Source organism: Mesoplodon mirus (genome assembly GCF_964341445.2).
Source record: "Mesoplodon mirus genome assembly, chromosome: 11".
Classification (NCBI taxonomy): domain Eukaryota; kingdom Metazoa; phylum Chordata; class Mammalia; order Artiodactyla; family Ziphiidae; genus Mesoplodon; species Mesoplodon mirus.
In genome coordinates, this window is record NC_138987.1 from 76,597,553 (window position 1) to 76,623,397 (window position 25,845).

Genomic DNA, 25,845 nt, shown 5'->3' on the forward strand with positions numbered 1-25,845 from the left:
CTCCCAGAAATGTAGTTTTAATATGTGTGAACTATGTAGCATTAAGATTTTATGAAAACAACACATTTCTACTTCTAGTAGTCATAAAGCCCAGAAACATTTGAAGAGTTATATTTTGCCTTCCTTGCAATTTCCTGAACCTAGTACATTTTTGCTCTTCTAATGAATGAACCTGAAAATATTTACTTGTGACAGCTTAATTAACATTTCTCCTTTTAAAAACACCTTTCTAAAACGTGCTCTGTTGTGAGGGCAGGAAATCAAACACAAATCAAACTGTTTCGGATATACTTTTTAAAAAATAAATGTTTATTTCAAGTATGAAAAGTAATATTTAAACAGTATCCAAAAATTATGTTCAGTTTAACAAGTATAAAACAAGACTCCAACAAAAAGTTTACAATTCAGTATAAAATACTTAAGAATATACTTTAACATTCACAGTGAGGATTTCTGAAAAATAAATTTTGCTAATAAGTTTTAGAAACAAAAATACAGTCCCAGAGGAAATAAACAAGTCCTTAAGTAATGAACAGGTCTCCCTTAGGATGGATAGTTAGCATTTCAAAATAAGATTTGTATAATAATTCCTTTAAAATAATGGTAAACTTGGTTCAATAATGTCAGAATTCAATACCTTATGGTTTCCCTGACAGATACCATCTATTTATGTCTGCTACCCACAAATAAGGTTCTCAAGCCAATTTAATTAAGTAACTTTAATGATATACATAACCTAAAATGATAACCAGACTCTGAGAAATTTTATCACGGCAATCTGAGTATTTCCAGAAAAATAATTTGAACAGAAAGTGACAGAAATTTTCTTGTGGCAATTAGAGAACCATCAGAAGAATTAAAGTCTCAAAATTATTCTAAAGGACTGCTACCAAGACTTCTGCTTTTCTTCTCCATGTACAACTTTTTGTAGGTTTGAAACATTGCTTTTGAATCTTTTACTGGGTTTTGTAGTGTCTCAAATCCATCTGCACTGAAACTTCTCTTGGAGAGTCTTGAATTAGCCAAAACATTATCATCTAAGGAAACAAAAATTTTATTTACTTTATTACTCTTAATGTTAGTGACCAGTATACAATCAGTATAAACTGAGACAGAAAACATGCGTTGTTCTCTGGGATAAAAATTAGGGAAAGAGTTAAGTGTGACAAATTATGGCTCTTTACCTACAGAATTATAAAGTAGATACACAGGACATCTTGCCTCTCCCTTTGGGGGCTGTTTTCTAATGCCATCCCCATCTTCACTGCCCAGGGCTATTCTGCTCTACCTGTACCCTTGCCCAATAAAATCTCTTATTATTTGCACACTATTATGAACGTGACTTTCTTAACAGCCATCTAAACTAGCAATATAAAAAGCACAGATGCAAGCCAGTTCCAAAGAGTAAATGGAAACTACAGCTTGCATATTTTGGCCTTGCTATGCACTAGGTATTCTAAGAAATATCTGTATTTTTCTGTTTCTTTAGACTATTTCAGTGCTGTCATTAGCCTCACTATCCCTTTTTTGATGGGCCCAGCCACCTTTTCCTTTTTCTGTGTATTTCTAGATGTGCCTCTATATCTCAGAAGCTGTTCCAATTCTGAATTCCCGTATTTTACATTCCTGCTCTAGCCACTCCTTTCTGAATAAGTTTTCTTTTAACTTTTTCTGCCTGGGTGGGTCAAGCACTCTGTCCTCTTCTTTATTTTTTTTGGTAACAGAGGACAGCTACTCTTAATTCCTTATCTGTTTCAAATTCCTCTCCGTGCACATCAGCTTTCTGTTATGAATGCCGATACCTGAGGTGCAGCTCTAAGCTGCTTTCCGCTGGATTCTGTCACCTCCTCTTCTTCTACCTCACCCTGACAGTTTCATGACTTGCCCCATCTACACTCCAACCTTTGCCACCAAATTTAGGTGTTGCTTATCTAAAGTGTGTTTTTTATAGCTCTCTGGGAGTTCCAATTCTCTAGCCTCTTCCTCTTGGTATGTTCTGTCATGATTTCCCTGAGTCTCCTAAGACTTTTTTTTTTGAAATACAAATTTATTTTATTTTTATTGTTGGCTGCGTTGGGTCTTTGTTGCTGCACACAGGCTCTCTCCAGTTGCAGCGAGCAGGCTCTAGGCGCGTGGGCTTCAGTAGTTATGGCTCACAGGCTCTAGAGTGCAGGCTCAGTAGTTGTGGCACACAGGCTTAGCTGCTCCACAGCATGTGGGATCTCCCCGGACCGGGGCACAAACCCATGTCCCCTGCATTGGCAGGCAGATTCTGAACCTCTGCGCTACCAGGGAAGCCCTCGTAAGACTTTTGACAGAGCTCTGGACTTGTTTCTTAGCTTTTCTCTCACCCTGCTGCATCTCTCATTGCGCCTGGGCCCTGCTTTGTGTCATTTTCATAGTGATCCTGAGTACTGATGTCCCACCTTCAGTGTTTATTGCTCATCCTGTCTGCAGGTATCTTCATGTCTGTCGTTTAGCTCATGCTGCTCCCTGAGCCTCTGGTCAACCTGTGCATATATCTGTCTTCTGAGTATTTTCAGATTCAGATTCCAGTTATGCCTCTCAACTCTCTCTGAGACAAAACTTACGGCCCTCCCTTTTTCCAAGGAACTTTCTTGCTGCAATCTCCACACCTATTTCCATTTTTCTCATATTTCACTTCCTGTGTTCCAACTTTAGGGGTGTGTTTTCTACTCTCCCACTAATTCATTTTTCTCTCTTTCAGTTGTCTTCCTGTTCTAATTAACAGTGCACATTTCTTCTTCCCTTGATTCTTTCATTCAGGTTTCTTTTTCTCTTTATGTATCTTTAATGTATAAGACTCCATTTCTACATGCCTGCTTACATATATTCTTTATAAGCTCTTCTCAACCTTTGTCACACGTCTTCTCTTTATTGTTGCTCATGGCAAAATTCTGCTTCTCCCAATTTTCAAAACTCTTATGAACTCTTCGTATTTAATTAACCAACACTAAAATAAAATTCCTGAATCCTAGGTTCCAGTTCTCAATGCAAAACCCTAAAATACAAAATACATTCATTCCACTAATTAAAAATCAGATACTAAAAACTCTGGTTTTCTGGTTGGCCCTCACCCAAAACCCTTCCTAGCAAAAAAACAAAAAACAAAAAACCCAAAACCAAACCAAAACAAAAAACTAGGAGCATCAGTCTTTCGTCATCAAAATAACTCAAATTCCACACTTAATAAACTTTGAAGACAGGGATGTGGTTCAAGTCCCTATTGAGTTACTGTCTATGTAACTTTAGCCAAATGATCTAACCTCTCATTGATAAATGGGAACATCTTTGTCTCCCTGGTTTTGAGAATTTAATTAACTAACTTGCAAATAATCTAATCTAGGGGTTGGCTAACAGGGTATGCCTGTGGGCCAAGCCCAGCCTCTAGCAAGTTTTGGTAAAGTTTAATTGGAACATAGCCCATGCTCATTCGTTATTGTACAGCCATTTCTCACTGCAATGTTAGAGTATTTAGGAGAGACATTATGATTTGCAAAACCTATCTACACAGAAGAAGTATGCCAACCCCTTGTCTTAAGTCACTGTGATGAGAATTCTCTTGTTAAAAGGAAATAGATCACTACTTCTCTGTCCACAGCATGACAGAAAAAATAGGAGAATGTCTTCCTACCACTCATACAGACACTGAACTATTTTTTAAAAGAATATGGATAAAAACCAAACTTCACCATAGTTTCATAACTGTAATCTAGCTTATATATGACAGAGTGCCAGGTAAGTAAAATAAAAACTTAAATAGATGGTTTTACCTATTTCTTGGTTGGCTTCCGGCATCCTTTTCTCCTCAGTCACACATTTTAACCAGTCTTCTTTTGTACTTTTTATTCCTGAAACTATTTAAATATTCATTTTCAGATCTCTAGATATTGCTATTCATCTCTCTTAGTACTATAATGAAGGAAAACCATGTAAGCCTAAATTAGATTTTAGAAGGCATCAGATAACACATAACACATAACTAAAAAGGGCATGGAAAAATGCTTTCTCCCCTATGACGTGCCTGAATCTCACAATTTAAAAGTTTACCTTCATTATGTACTTATGTTTCTCCCACTTGGGCTGAACACCAACACATCTCAAGATACTTAAGGGCACATGAGACAGAATGTACCTCACACTGCTGCTGCACCCACTTCCAACCAGGCCCTCAGACTCTAAGGATCTAGTTTTAAGAACCAAGTGTAATCACCAGTACTTTACAAAATGAATTTTATACTCTATATACTCATACATCCCTACCACCTTCCAAGAAAAAGTACCTTATTTACATTGTAATTTTATGCACCCAAACAGATACTGTCTGAACACAGTACAGGAGAAACTATGATTTCCATTCAAATCCTTTAGTTTTCCAATCTGAGTTTCTCAACACAATGTTTTACATATACTATCCACAACCCATAAATATTTCCTTCTACCACAAGTAATGAGTCCTCTATTTTCTCCTTCCATCTTGCACTACACTGAGAATTCTACCCTTCGGCTAACCAACAGTCATGATTTCCATTCGGGTTTGGTAACTCAACAATGGACAACACTGCTTCCAAGATCCTCCCATTGTGTATTTCATGAGTAGACTAGAAGGTACCACTTTAACTTTAGTGATAACACAATCACCAACTGCTTCAAAGATGACAGTAAGTCAAACCACTTCCGTATGTACAAAAAGATTTCATTAACATTACATATCTCCTAACATTTAGACCAAAATTTCAAATTCACAGGGCTTTGAAACTGCAAGCCCCAACAAGAGAATGAACAAAGGGCAAGACCTGAAATAATGTACACTTGATGCTTTTCTGACTTAGCACAAAGAATGTTTTTCACTTCTTGGCACAAAAGGAGATCTTTGTATTTGGCAAACCTTACAATTTTATATACCTCTTGTCTTAATGTGAATGTAGTATAATTTAAAATAAGTGGGACACAAACTCAAAACAAATATTGCCCAATGAACCATAAATTTACTGAGAAAACTAAATACTAAGTAAAGGCAAAATGCATTTAAGTCTCTCCTAGCTACAGGGAAGTTAGAAGAGATGCTCCGTCACTTGCTGAACTACAGTATTACAATGTTGCAGACACCATCAAAAAAATCATACTGGACCTTGCACAGGAGCTTGCTCCTTCCTAGGAGTAGATGGCAGATCATTCTGGCCTTTAACAGGGTTTGTATTCTTAAATAGTCCATCTGGACATAATTTAAACTCCAACATGCTTAGTTTCTCTGTGGTATCTTTCACAGGTAAAGGGGTCTTAGGTTTATTTTCTGGTTTCTTTTCTTTATTAAGCTTCCTGGGTGAATTGTCTAATTTTGTGAGACAGATGCGCTCACGTTCAGTGCATTTAAATGCAACTCTGTTCAGATACAGTTTTCTTTGATCCTTTGCTTGGGAAGCCATTTGGCTGAATTCAACGTCATTATTTACATTACTCAAATTTTTGTCTAATTTGGTTTTATCAATCCACATTTTATCAGGTTGCTTTCCACCAACTGTTCCTTTAATATTCCTTGAAATGTATGTTTTAGACTCCTTGGAATGATGGGCTTTGAGGTTTTTACCATGGCTTGTACCAATATTTAATGATTCCTTAGAGGTTTGTACACTGCCATTGTGTTTCTCATTTGATCTCCCACAACTTCCCACTCGCGTAGAAAGTTTATTGGACCTCATATACTGAGAATCACATGGTACATTTTTCAGGTAGTTTTTCTTTAATGCTTCTTTATGCTTCTGCCTTGATAAATACTCCTTTGGTGATAGAACTCTATTAATTTTAGATGAGCTATCCATAGAGCCTGAGGACTTAACATTTGACACTGTCTTTTCTTTAATCCTGGCTCTTTCACCTGTGGTTGACAAAAGGTTACAGAATTTAACTGCACCACCTCCCACATTCTTATTCTGCTCTTGTTTAACAGATTTCTTCCTCTTTATCTCTGAATCAAGTATGCTCCCTTCATCTAACTTCTTTTCCAAAACTTTTTGTTTAGAGCCACCTACTTTCAATTTTCTCTTTTCCGGTGATACTGACTGTACCAAAGAACCATTCTTCACATGCAAATCTTTATTTTTACTTGTCAAAAAACCCATCTTTGGTTTTAGTGGTCGTAAGTTTTGTGCCATGAGCTTCCTCTGCAGGCTCTCTTGAGAAAATTTTGTAATTTTGTTAGTGGAGTGAAAAGTTATCTCATGAAATTGCAGTTTTCTTTTTCTTTTGTGACTCTGCAAAGAATCTGGTTTTTTATCACCTTTAGATAAAAAGTGACCAGATAATTCTTGTTCTGTCCTTAATGAGCTGTTATGTTCTGATTTGGATTTATCTTTTATATTCCTGCCTTGCTCTGTTTCAGGAAAAGATTTTTTCTCAATTGGACAAGTCAGAATAATCTTCAGCTGATTATTTGAAGGACTGTTAAATGCAATAGGAACATCTCTGTCAGAGGTTCTCTCTCCCTGTTTATAACCGTTAGTCTCCAAAGAAGAATGTGGATCTTTCCCTTTTTCTGCCTTTGAAGTTGGGTTCTTAGTGGAATTACACTGGCATTGAGGTACTCCTTCATAAACCATAGAGAGCCACCCCAATGCACAGCAACGGACATCATCTTTTTCTGAATCCAGTATTATAGAATCACAGGTTTCTTCAACTGCATGTGCTTGTGGGTTACACTGGTTCCCTTCTTTTGTGACAGGCTTTTCTTTCTGAGGCTCTGTCAGTTTGTCTACCTCGTTGGGTTGATCGTCCTGTTCAGGAAATAATTCTTTCATTTGCTCTGAATTTAATATTGTAATTTGTATCTGGTCTGTTGAGTCTTTGGAGTCACAACCGGTTTTATCACAAGTTTGAGCTTTTGAGATTTGGTGTGCCATTTGTTGGACCACAAAACCTTCATGCATGTTCACAGGTTCAATACCATAGGGAAACTCTTTTAAAAGTTCTGACAGCTGATCATGTAGGTATAAGACTGATGTCTTATCTTTGAGATTCTCATTTGTTGTAGGATCCTGGGCCGCTTCCTGAGGGTAACTATCCTGCTGAATAGCAGCTGGTGAACACATATCTTTAGCTATGCTTTCATTTTTAGTGATACGCTCCAAACTGCTTTCCTCTAGAATTCCACTCTTTGCTCCAATGTACTTCAAAGTCGATGGTTCTGGAGGTTGCAGTGACTCTGACTGATCAGTTATTTTATGTGAAACATCTGTGCACTGCACAAAATTATCTTTTTGAAAGTCAAAGTCTTTATTCCCAGTGATATTGTCAAATTGTTCATTTTGCCTACTATTCATTACTTGGTGATTGGGTACAGGTTTCTGTGGCTCAACCTTTTGCAAAGAGGGCAAGTTGAATATCTTTGCTATTTGGGAATTATAAGAGGTATCACCTTCAACAAGAGAACAAATACTGCCAATCTGTAATACATCTCTGCCCACAATATCACTGTCCTTTGATATACATGAGGTTCGCTGATCACTCACAGGATACTGGATATCTGGTTCTGATTTGTTATGCTTTCCTTGATTGGTATTAGGTGTGAATTCTGAATTAGTATTAGTTGACTCACTTTGCTTATCCTTCTGAATTAGTGGGAGAATCTTGGTGCTTGTGGTACTTGTCACTGGTTCATTAACATTCAAAGCAGCAGTATTTTCTGAGGATTTGTTTTGTAAGCTACAAACACTGCCTTCTTTAATAACTGGATACATTGTTTCAGGTAAAGCTTCAGGTGTTACACCTTTGACAGACAATGTTTTGACATCTGAAAGAATTAAGGGTGATACTACAGCAATCCCCTTTACAGTAGTTGCTCCGGAAGACTCATAATTCTGTGCTACCATTGATAAAACTGTGTCTTGTGAGCTGTTTACAATTTTATTCTGAGACTTTCCCACAGCTGAAAATGGACTCTTCTCACAGATGTCCACAGGCTTTGAAATTCCAACTGCTGTTGTGTTTGTTTTTGACTCATTACACTGTTTTTCTTCCACAGGTTCTGAAGGTTGCTTTTTCCACAAAGAAAGACATGTTGCTAGCAATTCCAGGGAAAAGAGAGAGTCACTTTTAGAAGACATTCCATGGAAGGATTTATGCTCAAAGCAAGAAGAGTTGTTTGAAATCTTGGCATTTATATTACAAGTAGTTGGAGTACCTGGAGTTTCCATGGTTTTCAAATTCACTTGGTTACCAGTGTTCTGGATATTTGGATTCATTTCAAAACTATGCAGTTTAGAATCATGAATACGTTCATTAGTATCTTTTAATAATTTCTTCTGAGTTTTATTTCCAGATGCAAGTAAACTGAGAATTAGCCTATTTTTATTTGGATACTTTGAAACATATTCCTCAAAGGATGTAGACTGAGGAAGAGAAGCTGCTTCAGAATTTGTTGGCACATTTTGTGCAACGTTGACTAAGTTTCCTGATGAAAACTGGGTGTTATTTAATATTGCCTGGGTAATCTCAACAGTTGATGTCTTTAAAGAACTCACAACTTGCGAACAGCCAGAATTTAGTAAAACAGAACTGACTTGGTTAAAATTTCTGTCCTGAAGGTTGGAATTCAATGTATTGTGTGTTCTATTTGTTTCTTCTGCAGATTCCATTACTGTTGGTGGTTTATCCTCCACAGTATCTGGAGGGCCTAGGGTTACCTGTGGTCCAGACTGGATTTTGGCAGTTTGTTTCAGAGACAACCCACAATTTTGAGCTGATTCACTGTAAGAGGTATTAGTTGTTTTAATACAACCTGCTGCCATCAAAAGATTTTTATTAATTTTAATTTTCCTTGCAAGGTCCGAAAACTTCTTTTTTATTTCTACTAATGTTTTAATATCCCTCACTAACTTTTCTTTTGTGGCACTTGTGTCCAGTACTTGATTTGAAGTTAGATTTCGAGAATCCACTCTTTTCTCTTGATTATTTTGAGTAAGAGCCTGAACACCATCCACATAAGATCTAACAGGTTCATTAAAAGGCTGATTGACATTGGTATTTACTCTCAAGTTACAGGAATTTCCCATTGTGCTGAAATTTTCATTAAGGTTTTGCCACTGCTGCTGAAAGCCTCTACAAAAGTCTTTCCTCATTTCAGGTAAGTGCATTTCTTGACTCTGAGGAACTTCCATAGTGTGTTTAACAACATGCTGAGTACTTTGCAGAGGCTGGCTTGCATACCTACAGTCATAAGGAGGAGGAGGAGGTCTTTTGTCAGTCTGAGTAACCGCATATTGATATGACGGTACAGTTGCAATCTGCTTTGACTGTAAAGCCAGGGCAGGATTTGGAGATTGACTATTTTTAACTTGTAATGATACAGATGACATAGACGTTTGTTTCTGAAGAGTAGGATCCTGAAAAAAGCTTCCTGATGAATAACTATATTGCTTTGGAAGTGGTCTGTAATCTGGGTAAGTCGATCCACTGGATGCACACTGCTGTGCCCAATCAACCTGTTGCTCTGATAAAGGTAGGTTAAGTCTCGGGTTTCCTTGATAAGTTATAGGAACTCTTCCAGAATTAGAAGGGATCATTTGTAGTTGCATGGAATAGGTATCTGATGTTAGAAATTGATTCTGTAGTGCACGTACATTGGGCGTATTCGTTCCAAAACCAGTCTGATGAGATACAGTTGCCCCTGTATGAGAAAGCATAGAATTCCTCATTGGTGAGTTCAACCATACATCCTGTGTAACTCCTGAAGACATTTGCAAATCGTGATTTGGTTGTTTGGGTCCTTTAACATTTGCATATGTTATTCTTTCTACTGAAGTCTGTGAGGTCACAATGGTCCCAGTATGCATATCAGAAATAGGGATTTGTTGAGGAGTTTTATAATTTCTGATGTTGAGCATCGGCTGTGAAACTGGATTTAAATTACTGAGAAATAGGCATGGTTCTTGGTTACTTCCAGGATGGTTTAAAGAACTTTGAGATGCTGTGGTAAGTGTGTTTACTAAAGCTTGCTCCAAAAAAGATGCCTGTTTTTTAGGATACTGTGGTGGTAAGGTGATACTCTCTGATTTTGCATTCCAGTTCATTGTTGATTTGATGCAATAGCAGTGTATTAAAAGCCAGCTGTTTTGAATGTCAGGAATCTGTAGGAAATAAAAATCTTTTATTAAAAAGCTGTTTTGCCAGGTCAGAATTTCTAAGATAATTTTCTTAGTTTACCTTATCATCAATGCTGACTATGTCTAGCAAAATTCCTGAAACCTCAGACTAGAGAAAGCTTCATCTTTGATTTGGATAAAAGGAACAGCAAAGGAAGATGTAATAATAAATATGGCAAATGTCAATAAAATTTTCTAGCATGTTCAACAGAAATTCATTCTACCCAATATAGTTAGTATTTTGTTTGTTACACTTAAGAGACAATTACTTTCTGCATTTACTTATGTTAACTAGCTCTTTATTCTAAGTAACCCATGATCACTGTAAAAAATAAAAATTTTAAAAAATCAAGCATATACTAAGAAGCCCTTACTACTGTCCATCTCCAATGTCTAACTCCCTAGGGGTACTGTTACCTTTCTTTCAGAAAATTTCTATATATAAAAAAACACCAGGGCTTCCCTGGTGGCGCAGTGGTTGAGAGTCCGCCTGCCGATGCAGGGGACACGGGTTCATGCCCCAGTCTGGGAAGATCCCACATGCCGCGGAGCAGCTGGGCCCGTGAGCCATGGCCGCTGAGCCTGCGCGTCCAGAGCCTGTGCTCCACAACGGGAGAGGCCACAACAGTGAGAGGCCCGCGTACCAAAAAAAAAAACCAACAACAACAAAAAACCAAAAAACAAAAACAAAAACAAAACACCAATACATAGACAAGACCTCATCTTTTAAGACAAATGGAGTCCTACCAAACATGCTGTCTACAGTTAGCCTCATTTTCATTACTATACCTAGGATATCTTATCATTTCAACTACACATATATCTATCTCACTGTCTGCATAACATTCCACTTTCTGTGTATATCACCATTTAACCATTTCTCTATTGATAGGCATTTGGTTTTCTTGTTTTTGCACTTATAAACTATCCTACACTAAGAATTCTTGTATTTATGCTTTTATATTTGTGCTGTTTCTGGAAATTCCTACAAGTGAAATCAATATGTCATAAGACACTAAAATTACTTTCATAAGCAGTGACAAACTGCCTTCCAAAAAGACGGAAATAATTTATACTCTCACCAACAGTACAGGGACATATCTAAAAATGGACAAATCTGTAACAATAAATGATAGGGCAAACAAAGTTTGACTTAAACATATTAATAGTATACCGAACAACTGCAGAATACACATTTTTTCCAATGCACATGGAATTTTTACCGGTACTGACCATATGGCTAGGCCATAAGCAAATCTCATTTTTGAAGGATTACAATAATTCAGGTTAATTCACAGTGGAATTAATCTAGAAATTGTAGAAAAAGGACCTAGGAAACTGCCAAATAATTAAGAAATAAAGAATGCAGTGAGCTCTGCTGTCTCTTCCTCTAATTATCCAATAGGATACCAGACCTATTGAATCACACCCCACCCATATGACCTCATTTACCTTAATTATCTCCCTAAAGGCCCCATCTCTAAAAATAGTCACACTGGAGGTCAGAGTTTCAACATAAGCATTTGGTGGGAGGGTGGGGGACAAGACACACAGTTCATTCAGTCCATAATGGGCTCCCAACCCCATGTTAACATATGACTTGAGAATAATTTATAACATTAAAAATAGACTTATTTAAAAGAAGACTGGGAAACAATCTCAGTATTTATCATATAAAGTTAAAAGTAAGTTAATCCAAGGAAAAGACAGAGTGAAATAAACAAAATGAGAACAGAGATTCAGTAAGTCACAAGGTGGTAACAAATAAAAAGCAATAAGCCTCTGACAACACTGATCATCATTAAAAAAAAAAACCCACTGTATTGGGAAAAGAGGCTATCACTAGATCTTACAGACATTAAAACGGTAATGTGTATATCTTGAGTATTTCCAAACATTTAAAATTTAGGTGGAATGGAGAAATTCCTTGAAAAAACATACCCTAACATCTATAATTAAATATCTTCATAAAGAAAACAGCAGGGGCGTGTGGCTGTACTGGAGTGTGCTACCATTTATGGAAGAGATAATCTAATATAACCTCTTTAAAAGGATAAAAGAGGGAACACTTCATAGCCTATTTACTGAGCCTATCGTACCAAAGCTGAAAAGAAAAACAATTAAGAAGCTAATCTCACAGAAACAAACACAAAAGTCCTGAACAAAATGTTAGCAAACCAAATGGGGTGATACATGAAAAGGATAACATCATGATCAAACTGAGTTTATTTCAGGAATACAAAGTTTGTCATTGAAAATTAATCAAAGTAATTACATTATAATTATTTTAAAAATCATATGATCATTTCAACAGATGCAAGAACTTTTGATAAAATTCAATTAAAATTCATTAAAAGAACAATTGTATAAAACCAAGAACAGAAAGAAGTTTCCTTAATTTTGATAAATGGTAATTTCAAAAATTCAGACCAACAACAGTAATATTATTATTAATGATAATAGATAACTTAAATAAAGATGCCACTATCATCCACTTCTATTCATTGTTGCACTGGAGATCCTAGAAAGTATAAGAATTATGAAGGAAAACATAAAGCTATTAAGAGATGTTATGTAGAAAATCCAAAACAATCTGTAGATCTTTTAGATCTATTACATGATGGATCATAGTGTACTCAAACTAGATTGAAGAAGGCACATGTTACCATGTGTTTGATTTGTTGATGTGATTCTTATGAATTTTATCTATATGTTTATTTATGTATTTGCTCATAAATACAGTAGAAGCGAGCCTTTTGAGGCCTGGTGTCAAGCATGAAATAAAGCTCTGACTAGAAACTGACTCCATGACTTCAGGTTTCATTTTTTGTCATTGCTGTACCTGAGCCAAGACTGATCTGTGCATGCTGGTAGGAAGAGGCAGAAATTTTGGGGATCTCCTGCCAAGGTGACCTAAGGTGACACAGGTGGCATTAGAAACTCTCCCCCTCCCAAACTGAACATCTGATCTTGGAGATAACGTGCTCCTGGGACTATAAACTTAGGTGAGCTGGGACTGTTTGCATTTGAGACAAGTGTTGCTGTAACCTCATCTCTTGTCGAGGATCCATTCACCAAGGCATTGGCCACCAGAGGCTTTGCCTGAATGGACAGTCTTCACCTCATCACTTGTACCCAGCAGTAATCCAGACCTGCTTGAGTGCCTCGTTGAGAAGACTAGTGTCTTGGACCAACTGGACTTTTCTATTATGGATGCATGCGTGGACTTGGTTCGTTACAAGCACTTCGTGCTCAAGTGGTTTTAACTTTCATTCTGCATTTTTACATACGATTTTGCTTTCTATTTCTCTGCTTGCTTCTTCTCACTTATGTTAAGTCAAAGTCATTGGTGAACTCTATGTTTGTCCTGACCTGTCATTTGATTAAGGTAGTAAAGAAACCTCCCTCTCTTTGAGAGTTTAATTTGTCAGGGAGCCAGATCACCCTTGTCCAGCATGACAGCATGCACATTTTGGTTTAAAAACAGGTCCCAAGGAGAAAGGTCTGTATATTCCTCACATGCTTTCTCCCAGGAAAGCTCCTTAATAAGACAACTGATCAGGGAGAAGTATAATACAAAGTAAAAAGCAGTACTACCAAGTAGCAGTATTACAAAAGAGTTAATGATAAATTCCCAATAATTTGCCCTATTTCTTATGTGAGCTTGGGGGTGGGAGGCTGCTACAGACTGAATTCTGTTCCCTCAAAATTTATATGTTTAAGTCCAGTTCACTATATTTGGAGATAGGACCTTGAGTGAGGCAATTAAGGTTAAATGAGGTCATAAGGGTGGGGGCTTAATCCAACAGGATTAATGTCCTTATAAGAGAGACAACCAGGTGTATACACACACAGGAAAGACCATCTGAGGAGACACAGAGAAGGTAGCTGTGTGCAAGCCAATGAGAGAGACCTCAGGAAAAACCAAACACATTGATCTCAGACTTCCAGACTCTAGACCTGCAGAAATTTATTGTTTAAGCTACCCAAGCTGTGGTTATTTTGTTAGGGCAGCCCTGCAGACTAACACAGAGCTTATGGGTAGGAAGAGAAATGCTCCTTACAAATAATTTGGGGTTGTTGGGTTTTTACCCCCTCTCTCTCCTTTGCTTGCATAGAAAAAGACTGAAGACAGGAAAACCAACCTTGAACTACCTAAATTAAAAGGAGAGAATTAAGGGATCTCTGTGGCAGTCCAGTGGTTAAGATCCCGCACTTCCACTGCAGGGGGCGCTGATTTCATCCCTGGTCCGGGAACTAAGATCCCACATGCCACTTGCTGCAGCCAAAAACAAAAACAGAACAAAACAAAAGACCTTCTTCCTGACTGCAGCCTCTACTTTTGGATACAATGTATTCTTAGACCTTTTGAAGATATATTTTAATGGAGATAAACAGAGACAGGATTTCCATGGTCTATCATTTAAATTTTTCTTGGAAAAATAAACTCTTTTGCCCCCAAATTTGCACCCCACGCTCTTATCTCCCCTCACCTGTGACAGCCATGGCATTTACCTAACAAATTCCAGCTATGGCTGAACTTAAGAACCTCTCTGCACAGGAGTAGCCAAAGTTTTCTGGGGAAAAAACACACAAGCCAACAAAATGAGTTTACACACTGCACATATCAACAGTGCATGACAATTCTACTTCATTTTGTTGAAATTTTATTTATATTAAAGTAATTTAATTTTTCCATTCTTCTCTCCTCCCTGGTTCCCCACCACCCCAACCCATACACATGCTCCCCCTACTCAGCTGCTTATATTTCAGAGGGAAAAAAATAGCACTATCCATCATCCTCCTGTCACCAAATCTATAAGACACAGCCTTGTAAATGCAGTCTGTACTTATAGTATCAAATCTCTACATTTAAAATCCTGCTCCCAGGAATTCCCTGGTGGTCCAGTGGTTAGGACTAAGTGCTTTGACTGCTATGGGCCCGGGTTCGATGCCTGGTCAGGGAACTAAGATCCTGCAAGCCGCGCAGCACAGCCAGAAAACAAAAAGAGAGAGAGAGAGAGAGAGAGAGAGAGAGAGAAAATCCTACTCCCTTTCCCTGTATTCCCAGTATCAACCTGTCTCTACTGGATTAAGTCAGTTACACATACATAGGCACACACACACATGCACATACGCCAGGATTACTGGTACAAAGAAAACCACAACAAATAACCTCGGGCTTCCCTGGTGGCGCAGTGGTTAAGAATCCGCCTGCAGATGCAGGGGACAAGGGTTCGTGCCCCGGTCCAGGAAGATCCCACATGTCGTGGAGCGGCTGGGTCTGTGAGCCATGGCCGCTGGGCCTGTGTGTCCAGAGCCTGTGCTCCGCAACGGGAGAGGCCACAACAGTGAGAGGCCCGCGTACCGCAAAAAAAAAAAAAAAAAAAAAAAAACAAATAACCTCACTGGGCCCTACATTATTCAGCTCTCTACTCCCCCCACACACACCAGTGACAGTCTTTTAACTTGGTTAAAAATCACAAATATAACAAATCAGATTTTAAATGCTTAAGACCTTTAAAGGTAGAAACAAATATGATTTTTTTAAAAGTAATTTGTGGGACTTCCTTGGTGGTCCAGTGGGTAAGACTCCAACACGCTCCCATGCAGGGAGCGTGGGGGTTCAAGCCCTGATTGGTGAACTAGATCCCACATGCATGCCACAGCTAAGACGTCCACATGCCACAACTAAGACCTGGCACAGCCAAAACTAAATAAATATTTAAAAAAATAAATAAAGGTGGGACGTCCCTGGTGATGCAGTGGTTAAGAATCCGCCTGCCAATGCAGGGGATAAGGGTTCAATCCCTGGTCCGGGAAGATCCCACATGCTGTGAAGCAACTAAGCCCACGCACCACAACTACTGAGCCTGTGCTCTGGAGTCCATGAGCCACCACTACTGAAGCCCGCGTGCGTGCCTAGAGCCGTGCTCTGCAACAAGAGAAGCCACTGCAATGAGAAGCCCGTGCACCGCAACAAAGAGTAGTCCCCACTCGCCACAACTAGAAAAAAGCCCGCATGCAGCAACAAAGACCCAACACAGCCAAAAATAAATAAATACTGAAAAAATTATTAAAGAAGCTAAAATGCTACATTACAAAATATTCACTTAATGCAAAAGAAAACAGTGAGGGACAAAAAGATATGAGACAGAAAATAAAAAGTACAAACAGGAGATGTAAATCCAACTATATCATAATAACATTAAAAGTGAGTGGATTAAACAATCCAAATGACAGAATGTCAGATTATATTTTTTAAAAATGGCTAGCTAACTATATGCTGTCTCCAATAGGCATACCTTTGAGTCAAAGATAAAAACAGATTGGAAATAAAAGGATAAAAAAAGAGGGACTTCCCTGGTGGTCCAGCAGTTAAGACTCTGCACTCCTAATACAGGGGACCCAGGTCTGGTGAGAGAACTAGATCTCACATGCCACAACTAAAAGATCCCACGTGTTGCAACTAAAGATCCCACATGCCACAACAAAGATCCCTTGGGCTGCAACTAACACCCGGCACAGCCAAATAAATAAATAAATAAATATTTTTTTTAAAAGGATAAAAAAAAAGATATTAGGCATACAACAGCCACAATTAAGGGAGAATGACTATACTAATTATCAGAAAAAATACACTAAAACAAAAAATGTTACTAAAGAGGGACTTTATATAACCATAAAGGGTCAGTCCACCAAGCAAGATATAACAACTATAACTATATACGCACTTAAGAGAGTATTAAGGGGTTCCCTGGTGGCGCAGTGGTTAAGAATACGCCTGCTAATGCAAGGGACACGAGTTCGAGCCCTGGTCCGGGAAGATCTCACATGCCTTGGAGCGACTGGGCCCGTGCACCACAGCTACTGAGCCTGCACTCTAGAGCCTGTGACCCACAACTACTGAGCCCGTGTGCTACAACTACTGAAGCCCACGCGCCTAGAGGTGGTGCTCCACAACAGGAGAGGCCACCACAATGAGAAGCCCACGCACCACAACGAAGAGTATCCCCCGCTCGCCACAACTAGAGAAAGCCCGCACACAGCCGCGAAGATCCAACGCAGCCAAAAATAAAATAAACAAATACAATTAAATTACAAAAAAGAGAGAGAGCATTAAAATACAAGAAGTAGGGACCTTCCCTGTTGGTGCAGTAGTTAAGAATCCACCTGCCAATGCAGGGAACATGGGTTCGAGCCCTGATCTGGGAAGATCCCAAATGCTGCAGAACAACTAAGCCCATGTTCCACAACTACTAAGCCTGAGCTCCAGAGCTCGCAAGCCTCAACTACTGAAGCCCACACACCTAGAACCCATTCTCTGCAACAAGAGAAGCCGCCACAATGAGAAGGCCGCACACCATAACGAAGAGTAGCCCCCGCTCTCTGCAACTAGAGAAAGCCAGTGCAGCAAAGAGGACCCAATGCAGCCAAAAATAATAAAATAAATTTTTTAAATGAATAAATTTATATAAAAAAATACAAGAAGCAAAACACAAAGTGAAAAATAGGCAATTCACCAAGAGTCAAAGACTTCAATTCCCCACTTTCAATAGTGAACAGAATTGGCGGGGTGGGAGGTGGGGGGAAATCAACAAGGAAATAGGAGTTTTCAGCATATTATATACACCCACATTTCTAGTTTCCAGTGCAGATTAAAAAAAAAAAAATCAAAACACTAGAGTACTTTAGGTTGCAGGTTAGTGCACAATTGTCCATTGACTGCTTTGTAGTTTTAAGGTTCTCTCCTCTCTGGCAGTTACTACGGATTGGATCCAATAGTTCATGTACTCTTGTCAAGTGGCAAAAGGGTCAGCAAGCAGCCCAGTGACAGGTGCATGTGCCAGCAAGCGATGAAAGCACTGGAGTCTTATATTCGGTTGTGGGGAATCTTCCCAACTATGAATAGGTATAGGTAAATTAGCAAACTGTAAATAATGATACTTGATATAGCCACACAAAGTTTGGCTCTACTAACCCACCCATCTGGCTGTAGGTTTTACGGTTTGGAGAACAAGCAATACTAATATGTTGAGGCTGATAAACTGTGGTGGCCCTCACTGGGAAGGGAGGCAAGCAGCCCGGGTGTGTTGACATTGATAAAGTGCTATGGTCTACACTGGGGGGATTTAGAGTCATAATTAATATACTCCTATTCCAAAGAGAGAATCCATGGAGGCTTCCTGTGTGTCATCACAAAAACAGTCTTTTAAAATTTTTAATTAAAAAAACACCTAAAGTCTATCTTTAGGTCTGACAGTCTATGGATTGAACTCTTATATATATTATTACTATTACTTCCTGTGAGAAAAGTGGGAAGAAAGCAAGTCACTAAAATCCATGGCATAGGAAGTTGTAAATAGCAAGTTGTAAACTGCGAAATTAAGATGAATTAGTGAAGCTGGGAAAAAAAAAGGTAAGTGAATGGCTGCAGTAGACTATAAATGTAACAATGCATGTGGATTTTCATATAAAATCTTCATAAAGACCTTACTAACGTTAAGAAAAGGCTTGTGATTTTTTTTATTTTAAAATATTCTATATCCATACAATGCAAATATGGTTTAACTGGAAAGCCTCCTTTATTTGAAGTCAGCTTTATTACAGAAAATTACAAACCAAAAAATAACCTAAAAATCATACCTCTGAAGAATAATCATATTAATATCTATCTTCAACACAAATGCACAAGCACTTACAACCACCAACAGAAAAAACTCTACAGAAATGGACCTATTATATTATGGTTTGCCATGGCCAGGCTTACTTTAGGCCAAAGTAGTAAGAAACAGAACATGAAAGGGCAAATTAAGCTACATCAAGAATTTTTTTTATATGCAAGGGTAACCATTAATTTATCAAAGAAACTGGAACATTATTATAGTGAAAGACAATGCTACTAAAAGCACGACTGTCTCGGGGGCTTCCCTGGTGGTGCAGTGGTTGAGAGTCCGCCTGCCGATGCAGGGGACACGGGTTCGTGCCCTGGTCCGAGAAGATCCCACATGCCGCAGAGCAGCTGGCCTGTGAGCCATGGCCGCTGAGCCTGCACGTCCGGAGCCTGTGCTCCGCAACGGGAGAGGCCGCAACAGTGAGAGGCCCACGTACCGCAAAAAAAAAAAAAAAAAAAAAAAAGACTGTCTCAGGGCAAAGCAAAAGATGCATATCTAGGGACTTCCCTGGCAGAACAGTGGTTAAGACTCTGCGTGTCCACTGCAGGGGCCACGGGTTCCATCCCTGGTCAGGGAACTAGTATGCAGCGTGGCACGGCCCAGAAATTTAAAAAAAAAAAAAAAAAGATGCATATCTAGACAGTTGTTTAGCAGGCTTCAATAAATGTTTGTCAAATGAAGAAATGTCATCTATGATTGTTGAACACCAAGTTAAAGAGAAGTCCCTATTTAAACCTGAAAATGGGAAAAAGTCTCCACCCCTCCCTTCACATCTGTGTCAACCATAAATATTACATGATTTCATCTGTAAGCATTTCATTACCTCAAAAATACAGGATTTCTTAAAAAGTATAGTACTCTTCTCATACCTGAAAAAAACATATATCTCTTCTGGTATTTTAAATTGGAACCTTCCCTTATGTCTTTAGTTCCACTTCTAATGTGTTTATTTGGAGAGTCCACTGATGTGATTAAATTGAGGAAAAACCAGTATTTTTCATTGTAAAACTCATCTCCAATGGAAAAAGCTATAGATTCTTCTTTAAAATCAACAAAACCACAAATACCAACACATAAGTGGTAAAACCCACTTCTGAGGAATTCCAAAAGTATCAAGATTTACTCAACCTATTCCAGCTCTGACTTTTTGTGTCCTTAGTCCTAAGAGAAATAAGGCTTTTATCAGTCCTTGAATTAGGCTTTCAAGAATAGACTACCCTAAATTTTACCTTTATAACACAACTTATAAATAGTAACAGCTAACACTTGAAAATTTATGTCAAGAACTGTATTGAATACTAAATACATTTAATGGTCACAACAAATGCAGGAAGCCAAGCAGTCCTAAGCAGGAGCGCCGCAGCTGGCAGGGCCACTGTCCCAGCTGTTAAGTCGGCTCTCTACACTGCTGCAGATAGAAAGGAGACAAGACTGAATGGATTCCTATGTAGTTTTTTACCCGAACAGCAAAACCAACTTCAGTGTCCCTAGTCCCACAAGGTAATACCAAGGCAGATGAGAACTGTAAACCGCAGTCATTTCATAGCCTGCACTTATACCCCAAGGGAAGCGAGGCTGTCAAGTCTTGAGTGCAAGTGGAACTAGGGAGAAAGAGAAACCACACTGTGGCATTTCTCAGGAGGCTGCCAGGAGGACCTGTGGGGTGTCCTGCCAAGGTGTGGGTCAGACTGAGATTAAGCTAAGCTTTGCCTGTGAGGCTTTTAAAGGAAAAGAAAGGTCATCAGAGCCCCATGGTGAACCTGTTCACCTACACAGTCTACTCTCCAATCTTTCAGGTACCTAGCTCCAACTTCGATTCAGAAGCACAGGCCAACACAATCAGATACCCTACTTAATTATACTTCCTCTTAGGTAATACTGGGTAAGAGTGACTAGGCAGTAACTTTCAGCAGGATGACCAGGCCACAACCAGGTTCCCCATATGTCCCAGATGCCATCAAGGTTCACCAGTCAGAGCCACATGGCTTTCTCCTGGGAGAACGGAGAAGCGGGAATAAATTGCTCTCCTTTCCCTGACTGATAATCTCAGTACAGCATGAGGTGCTGGCACTCATCATGATGGGTGGCAGGAAATTCAGAGCAACGCAATGATCTCTGGGGCGAGAAAGTTTACACTAGTTTGCTGTGTCTTTATAGTAGAGGTCAGACAAATTTCAGACCACCTTTTCTAGGCGTATTGTTCCCTAAAGTGGGAACGAAAGATCACAGAGCACACAGGAAGAAGTCAGTTATCCTTCCTTGGAGTTCTGCCTAGCAACTCATTTGGGCCCTCTAGGTTCCCACCTCAAGGAAACATGACCCATTAGAGGGGTAGTGGTCTCAAGTATCTGGAAATCCCTGACAACTGCCTCAAGTATAAATGATTAATACTTGGTAGGCAAGTATAAGCTACTTCACAATATTCTATTGGGGTACAAACTGCATTAGGAGATAAGCATCACTTATTACAATAGGAGTGAGGCAATTCTGTGCCTCTTGAGGTAGACAAACTCCCTGAGTAGAAGTGAACAGTTCCCATAAAGCATGCTGAAATGCCTCTGAAGAGAAATCTGATAAAAATCTTCTCCTCCCTGTTGGTTACCCCTGTCATAATAGGGGCATTATAGTGTTTGCTCTGGTAGTCCCAGGTTGTTGACAGGATTCCAAGAACTACAACAGAGGCATTTTGTTGTCATGGGGTTAAGATTCAGATTCTATAAAACTGGAGGTTAAGATTAATGATGCAAAGAGACCTCAAGTACCAGAAGAAACGTATAGGGACAGAATCTACCTTCTTGTCAGAAGGGTCAAGTAAAGGATGACAGATCCAGCAAGCAGTTAAATTCAGAGCCATAACTACAGTCTAAAAAATGTACACAAGAGGGTTCTAATCAGGAAACCATGAGAAATCATGACTAATAGGATGAGGTATTCAGGCCTTTGCCCAAGGACACAGCTCCAAGGACATCCACTCCCAAAGTCAGCAGCTGCTGAGTTTCTAAGTGTCCTTAGATTAAGATCTTCCATTGGCCTGTAGTTATACTGAAGAGGGTGGCAACTGTCTGGAGTAAATTAGATTAATGGTTTCTGAGTACCCCCTACCCCCATGATCAGTACTGTCTTCCTTCCCCACCAGCATAGGGGAGCCATTCAAGTTTTGCTGGATGAGAAGGAATGGCAATCACTCAGTTGTAAAGTGAATAATCCCACGCTCTAAGCCACCCTAGCCACAACACTTTGCCCAATGACATGATCATATAGAAGGAAAATGTAAAAACTGATAGAAATTGTGGCAGTGAATCTTTAGGGGCATAATGAAACAGTGACCTATTGAAGATGAATTTCTGTCATCCAATAAACATCCTTCAACTACTTCAACTAAAGTAACATGTAGCAAGAAACTGAATGCAGAAGCAGATATAAGAATCCAACTATTGGGCTTCCCTGGTGGTCCAGTGGTTGAGAGTCCGCCTGCTGATGCAGGGGACACGGGTTCGTGCCCCGGTCCGGGAAGATCCCAGATGCCGTGAAGTGGCTGGGCCCATGAGCCATGGCCGCTGAGCCTGAGTGTCCGGAGCCTGTGCTCCGCAACGGGAGAGGGCTCAACAGTGAGAGGCCCACGTACCTCAAAAAAAAAAAAAAAAAAAAAAAAAAGAATCCAACGATTAACCAGACATTAAAGAGATTTGCAAAAATACAAAACAATGCCACTCTTTTCACTAGTGTCTTGTGTTGTTTTGGAAAACATTCATATTAACATGTAAGGATTTACTGTGGTTTTTAAAATTATTATTCATTTATTTATTTTTGGCTGCGTTGGGTCTTTGTTGCTGAGCGTGGGCTTTCTCTAGTTGCAGCGAGTTGGGGGTATTCTTCGGTGCAGTGCACAGGCTTCTCATTGCGGTGGCTTCTCTTGTTGCGGAACACGGGCTCTACGCATGCGGGCTTCAGTAGTTGTGGCACATGGGCTCAGTAGTTGTGGCTCGCGGGCTCTAGAGCGCCCGCTCAGTAGTTGTGGCACATGGGCTTAGTTGCTCCGCAGCATGTGGGATCTTCCTGGACCAGGGCTCGAACCCCTGGTCCCTGCATTGGCAGGCAGATTCTTAACCACTGCGCCACCAGGGAAGCCCTACTGTTATTTTTAAATAAAATAGTTTTTTAAAATTCCTGTTTCAGTCTTTAATACAGTAAATATTGATGTAACCTACATATACAAATGTTCTTTAGGGTCTTTAAGAATTTTTACTGTATATAATTGCTTCCTGAGACCATGTGTTCCTGCAGTCTCCAGCTGCAGAGAAAGCATGTCCATGCAGCTCTCAATGGAGGGAGAATCTGGAAGCACACACCTGACTTCTATGGACTTTGCCTATGCACATCTTTTTCCCGTTGGTCCTATATTGTATCCTTTGCGGTCATAAACTTTAGCCACAAGAATACAAAAAGAGAGAAAAGGAACAAAGCCACAAGTTGGGTCTTTGAAAAGATCAACAAAATTGATAAACCTTTAGCTAGACTGAGCAAGCAAACAGACTCTGATTACTAAACTCAGGAATAAGGCCATTACTACCAACCTTACATTTAAAAAGAGATACTATGAACAACTGTATGCCAATATATTCAGATCATTTGGATGAAAAGGACAAACCCCTGTGATACTGTAATTTATAATAAATACATTATTAGGTCTTCATCCCCACTTCTGGCACAAAGCTCCTAAAAACCTCGGATTTTCCTTAGTGAGAGTGATAAAGGTGTCTTTTGTTATGTCACTGAGGTGACTTTCTGACTGCACCTAAGGATGGAGGCTGGTTGCCAGGAGAAGCAACCAAATGATTTTGTAACACAGCAGGACCCTATGGGGCCTTCCTGCCACAGGCCTTCCCCCATATCCTGTGCTTTAGCTCCTCTCTGAAGTACCTAGATAACAGTATTCGATGCGCATTTCCTGAGTTGTTGGACAAACTACATGATGATCCTGAGCACATCTCCCCAGGCCTTCTGGAGCCTGAGGACTGAGAAGGTTAACCTGCGACACCACCCTGCTGCCTCAGCCAATCAGAGAATCGGGCACAAGCTAATCACCTGGCCTTTAAAAATGCTTTGCTGAAACCCTTCAGGGAGCTTAGGGCTTCTCAGGGCATGAGTCACCTCATCTCCTTGCATGGGCTCGCAATAAACCTTTCTCTGCTGCAAACTCTGACATTTCAGTTTGTTTGGCCTCACTGTCTTTGCGTTAACAATTAGAGGGTTGGAACACTCAGTCCCACCCCTCACCCCCAGCCCTGCACCTCCCTCCCCCACCCCACAGCTCCAGGAGGGGAGAGGAGCTGGAGGTTGAATCAATCACCAATGGCCAGTGATTTAGTCAATCATGACTGTGTAAAGAGGTCTCCATAAAAACCCCAAAGGACAGGGCTGGGGAGCTTCGGGGTTGATGAACACATGATCTGGGGAGAAGTGGTGTGGAAGCTCCACATCCCTTCCTCCCATGTACTTCACCCTACACATCTCTTCCATCTGGTTGATGATTCCTATTGTTAAAAAATTAAAAAAAAAAAAAAAAAAAAAACAGGCCCTAGGTTGGAGCCACTTGCCCCCAGGACAGCAAACTAAGATTTAATTGCAGTTTAAAACCTCCCAGGGCTTAAATTTCTGGAATTTCCTGGTCAGCACTAGTGAGGTAACCTTGCCTGAAACAATACTTTCTTTTCTTTTGCTAATAACCTCCTTCTCTGGCCCAGGTTTCTATAAAAGGCTTCCATTCTGTACAGCTCCTCGGAGCTCCAATTTACTCTCAATCCATGAATTGTTGAAAAAAGCCAATTAGATCCTCAAATTTACTCAGTTGAGTATTGTGTAACAGTTTCCTTTAATATCCTTTGCAATGAACCAATAATCCAATAAGTAAAATGTTTCTCTGACTTCTGTAAGCCTCTCTAGCAAATTAATTGAACAGAGGAGGGGGGTCTTAGAAACCTCTTACCAATCAATCAGAAATACAGGTATCAACCTGGACTTGAGACTGGTGTCTGACGTTCAAGGAGAGGGTTGGGGACAGACTCTGGGAGTGTTCACACCAAGGAGTACTTCCCAGAACTTCTGCTGCCAGTGACCTTGTCCCCATGGTGAACCAGAGCTACCCCCCCGCCTCTGCAGGACACCCTCCAACACTAGCAGACATTGAGGAGCTGCCAGGGTTCCTGCTGAATCTCCTGAACACAGTGGACCAGCCAGTGGCCATGAGGTCCAGAGTGGAGAGGGGATTAAGAGCACCGCTTAAAGGAACTCCAGACATGGGCGTGAGCCATGGCGATCAGCGAGAACCCCAGAGACAACTTCCCCGGGAGAACGCACGGCGCGCCTCAGGCTGGTGCAACGTCCCGCCGGCCTGTGCCGCCGCAGGCTCACCCCACATCCGTACCCCTCCGTACCCCCGGGCCTGAGTGAGCCAGAGCCCCCGAATCAGCTGCTCCTTTAACCCTGTCCTGCCTGAGTGAAGAACAGACACCCTCTGGCGTCGTACACGCCGAGGTGGGGCCAGATCCAAAGCTGAGCCTGGGAGCTGTGCAAACAAAGAACAGAAAGGGAAATCTCTCCCAGCAGCCTCAGAAGCAGAGGATTAAATCTCCACAATCAACTTGATAGTACCCTGCATCTGTGGAATACACGAATAGACAACAAATCATCCCAAATTAAGGAGGTGGACTTTGAGAGGAAGATTTACTATTTTTTCCCCTTTTCCTCTTTTTGTGATCTGAGCTGAGTGGATGAAAGGCTCTTAGTGCTGCAGCCAGGAGTCAGTGCTGTGCCTCTGAGGTGGGAGAGCCAACTTCAGGACACTGGTCCACAAGAGACCTCCCAGCTCCACGTAATATCAAACGGCGAAAATCTCCCAGAGATCTCCATCTCAACACCAACACCCAGCTTCACTCAACGACCAGCAAGCTACAGTGCTGGACACCCTATGCCAAACAACTTGCAAGACAGAAACACACCCCACCGATTAGCAG

At 40.2% G+C, this 25,845-nt stretch overlaps 1 protein-coding gene across 2 annotated transcripts in view; it reads right to left on the reverse strand.

The window, feature by feature from the left end:
- Positions 1-288: 288 nt before the first annotated feature.
- The window catches only part of RESF1 (retroelement silencing factor 1), a 37,861-nt gene continuing 12,304 nt past the window's right edge, over positions 289-25,845 (reverse strand). Inside the window, exons 3-5 of one of the 2 annotated variants that reach the window (XM_082634745.1) lie at positions 5,153-10,142; positions 3,795-3,878; positions 289-1,037 (exon numbers count right to left, since the gene is read on the reverse strand). In XM_082634745.1, coding sequence (XP_082490871.1) covers positions 871-1,037; positions 3,795-3,878; positions 5,153-10,085 — 5,184 coding nt within the window. In that variant the 5' untranslated portion in view covers positions 10,086-10,142 and the 3' untranslated portion in view covers positions 289-870. Of the gene's footprint in view, positions 1,038-3,794; positions 3,879-5,152; positions 10,143-25,845 lie in introns of those variants that run through there. The other variant, XM_082634746.1, reaches the window with a different exon arrangement.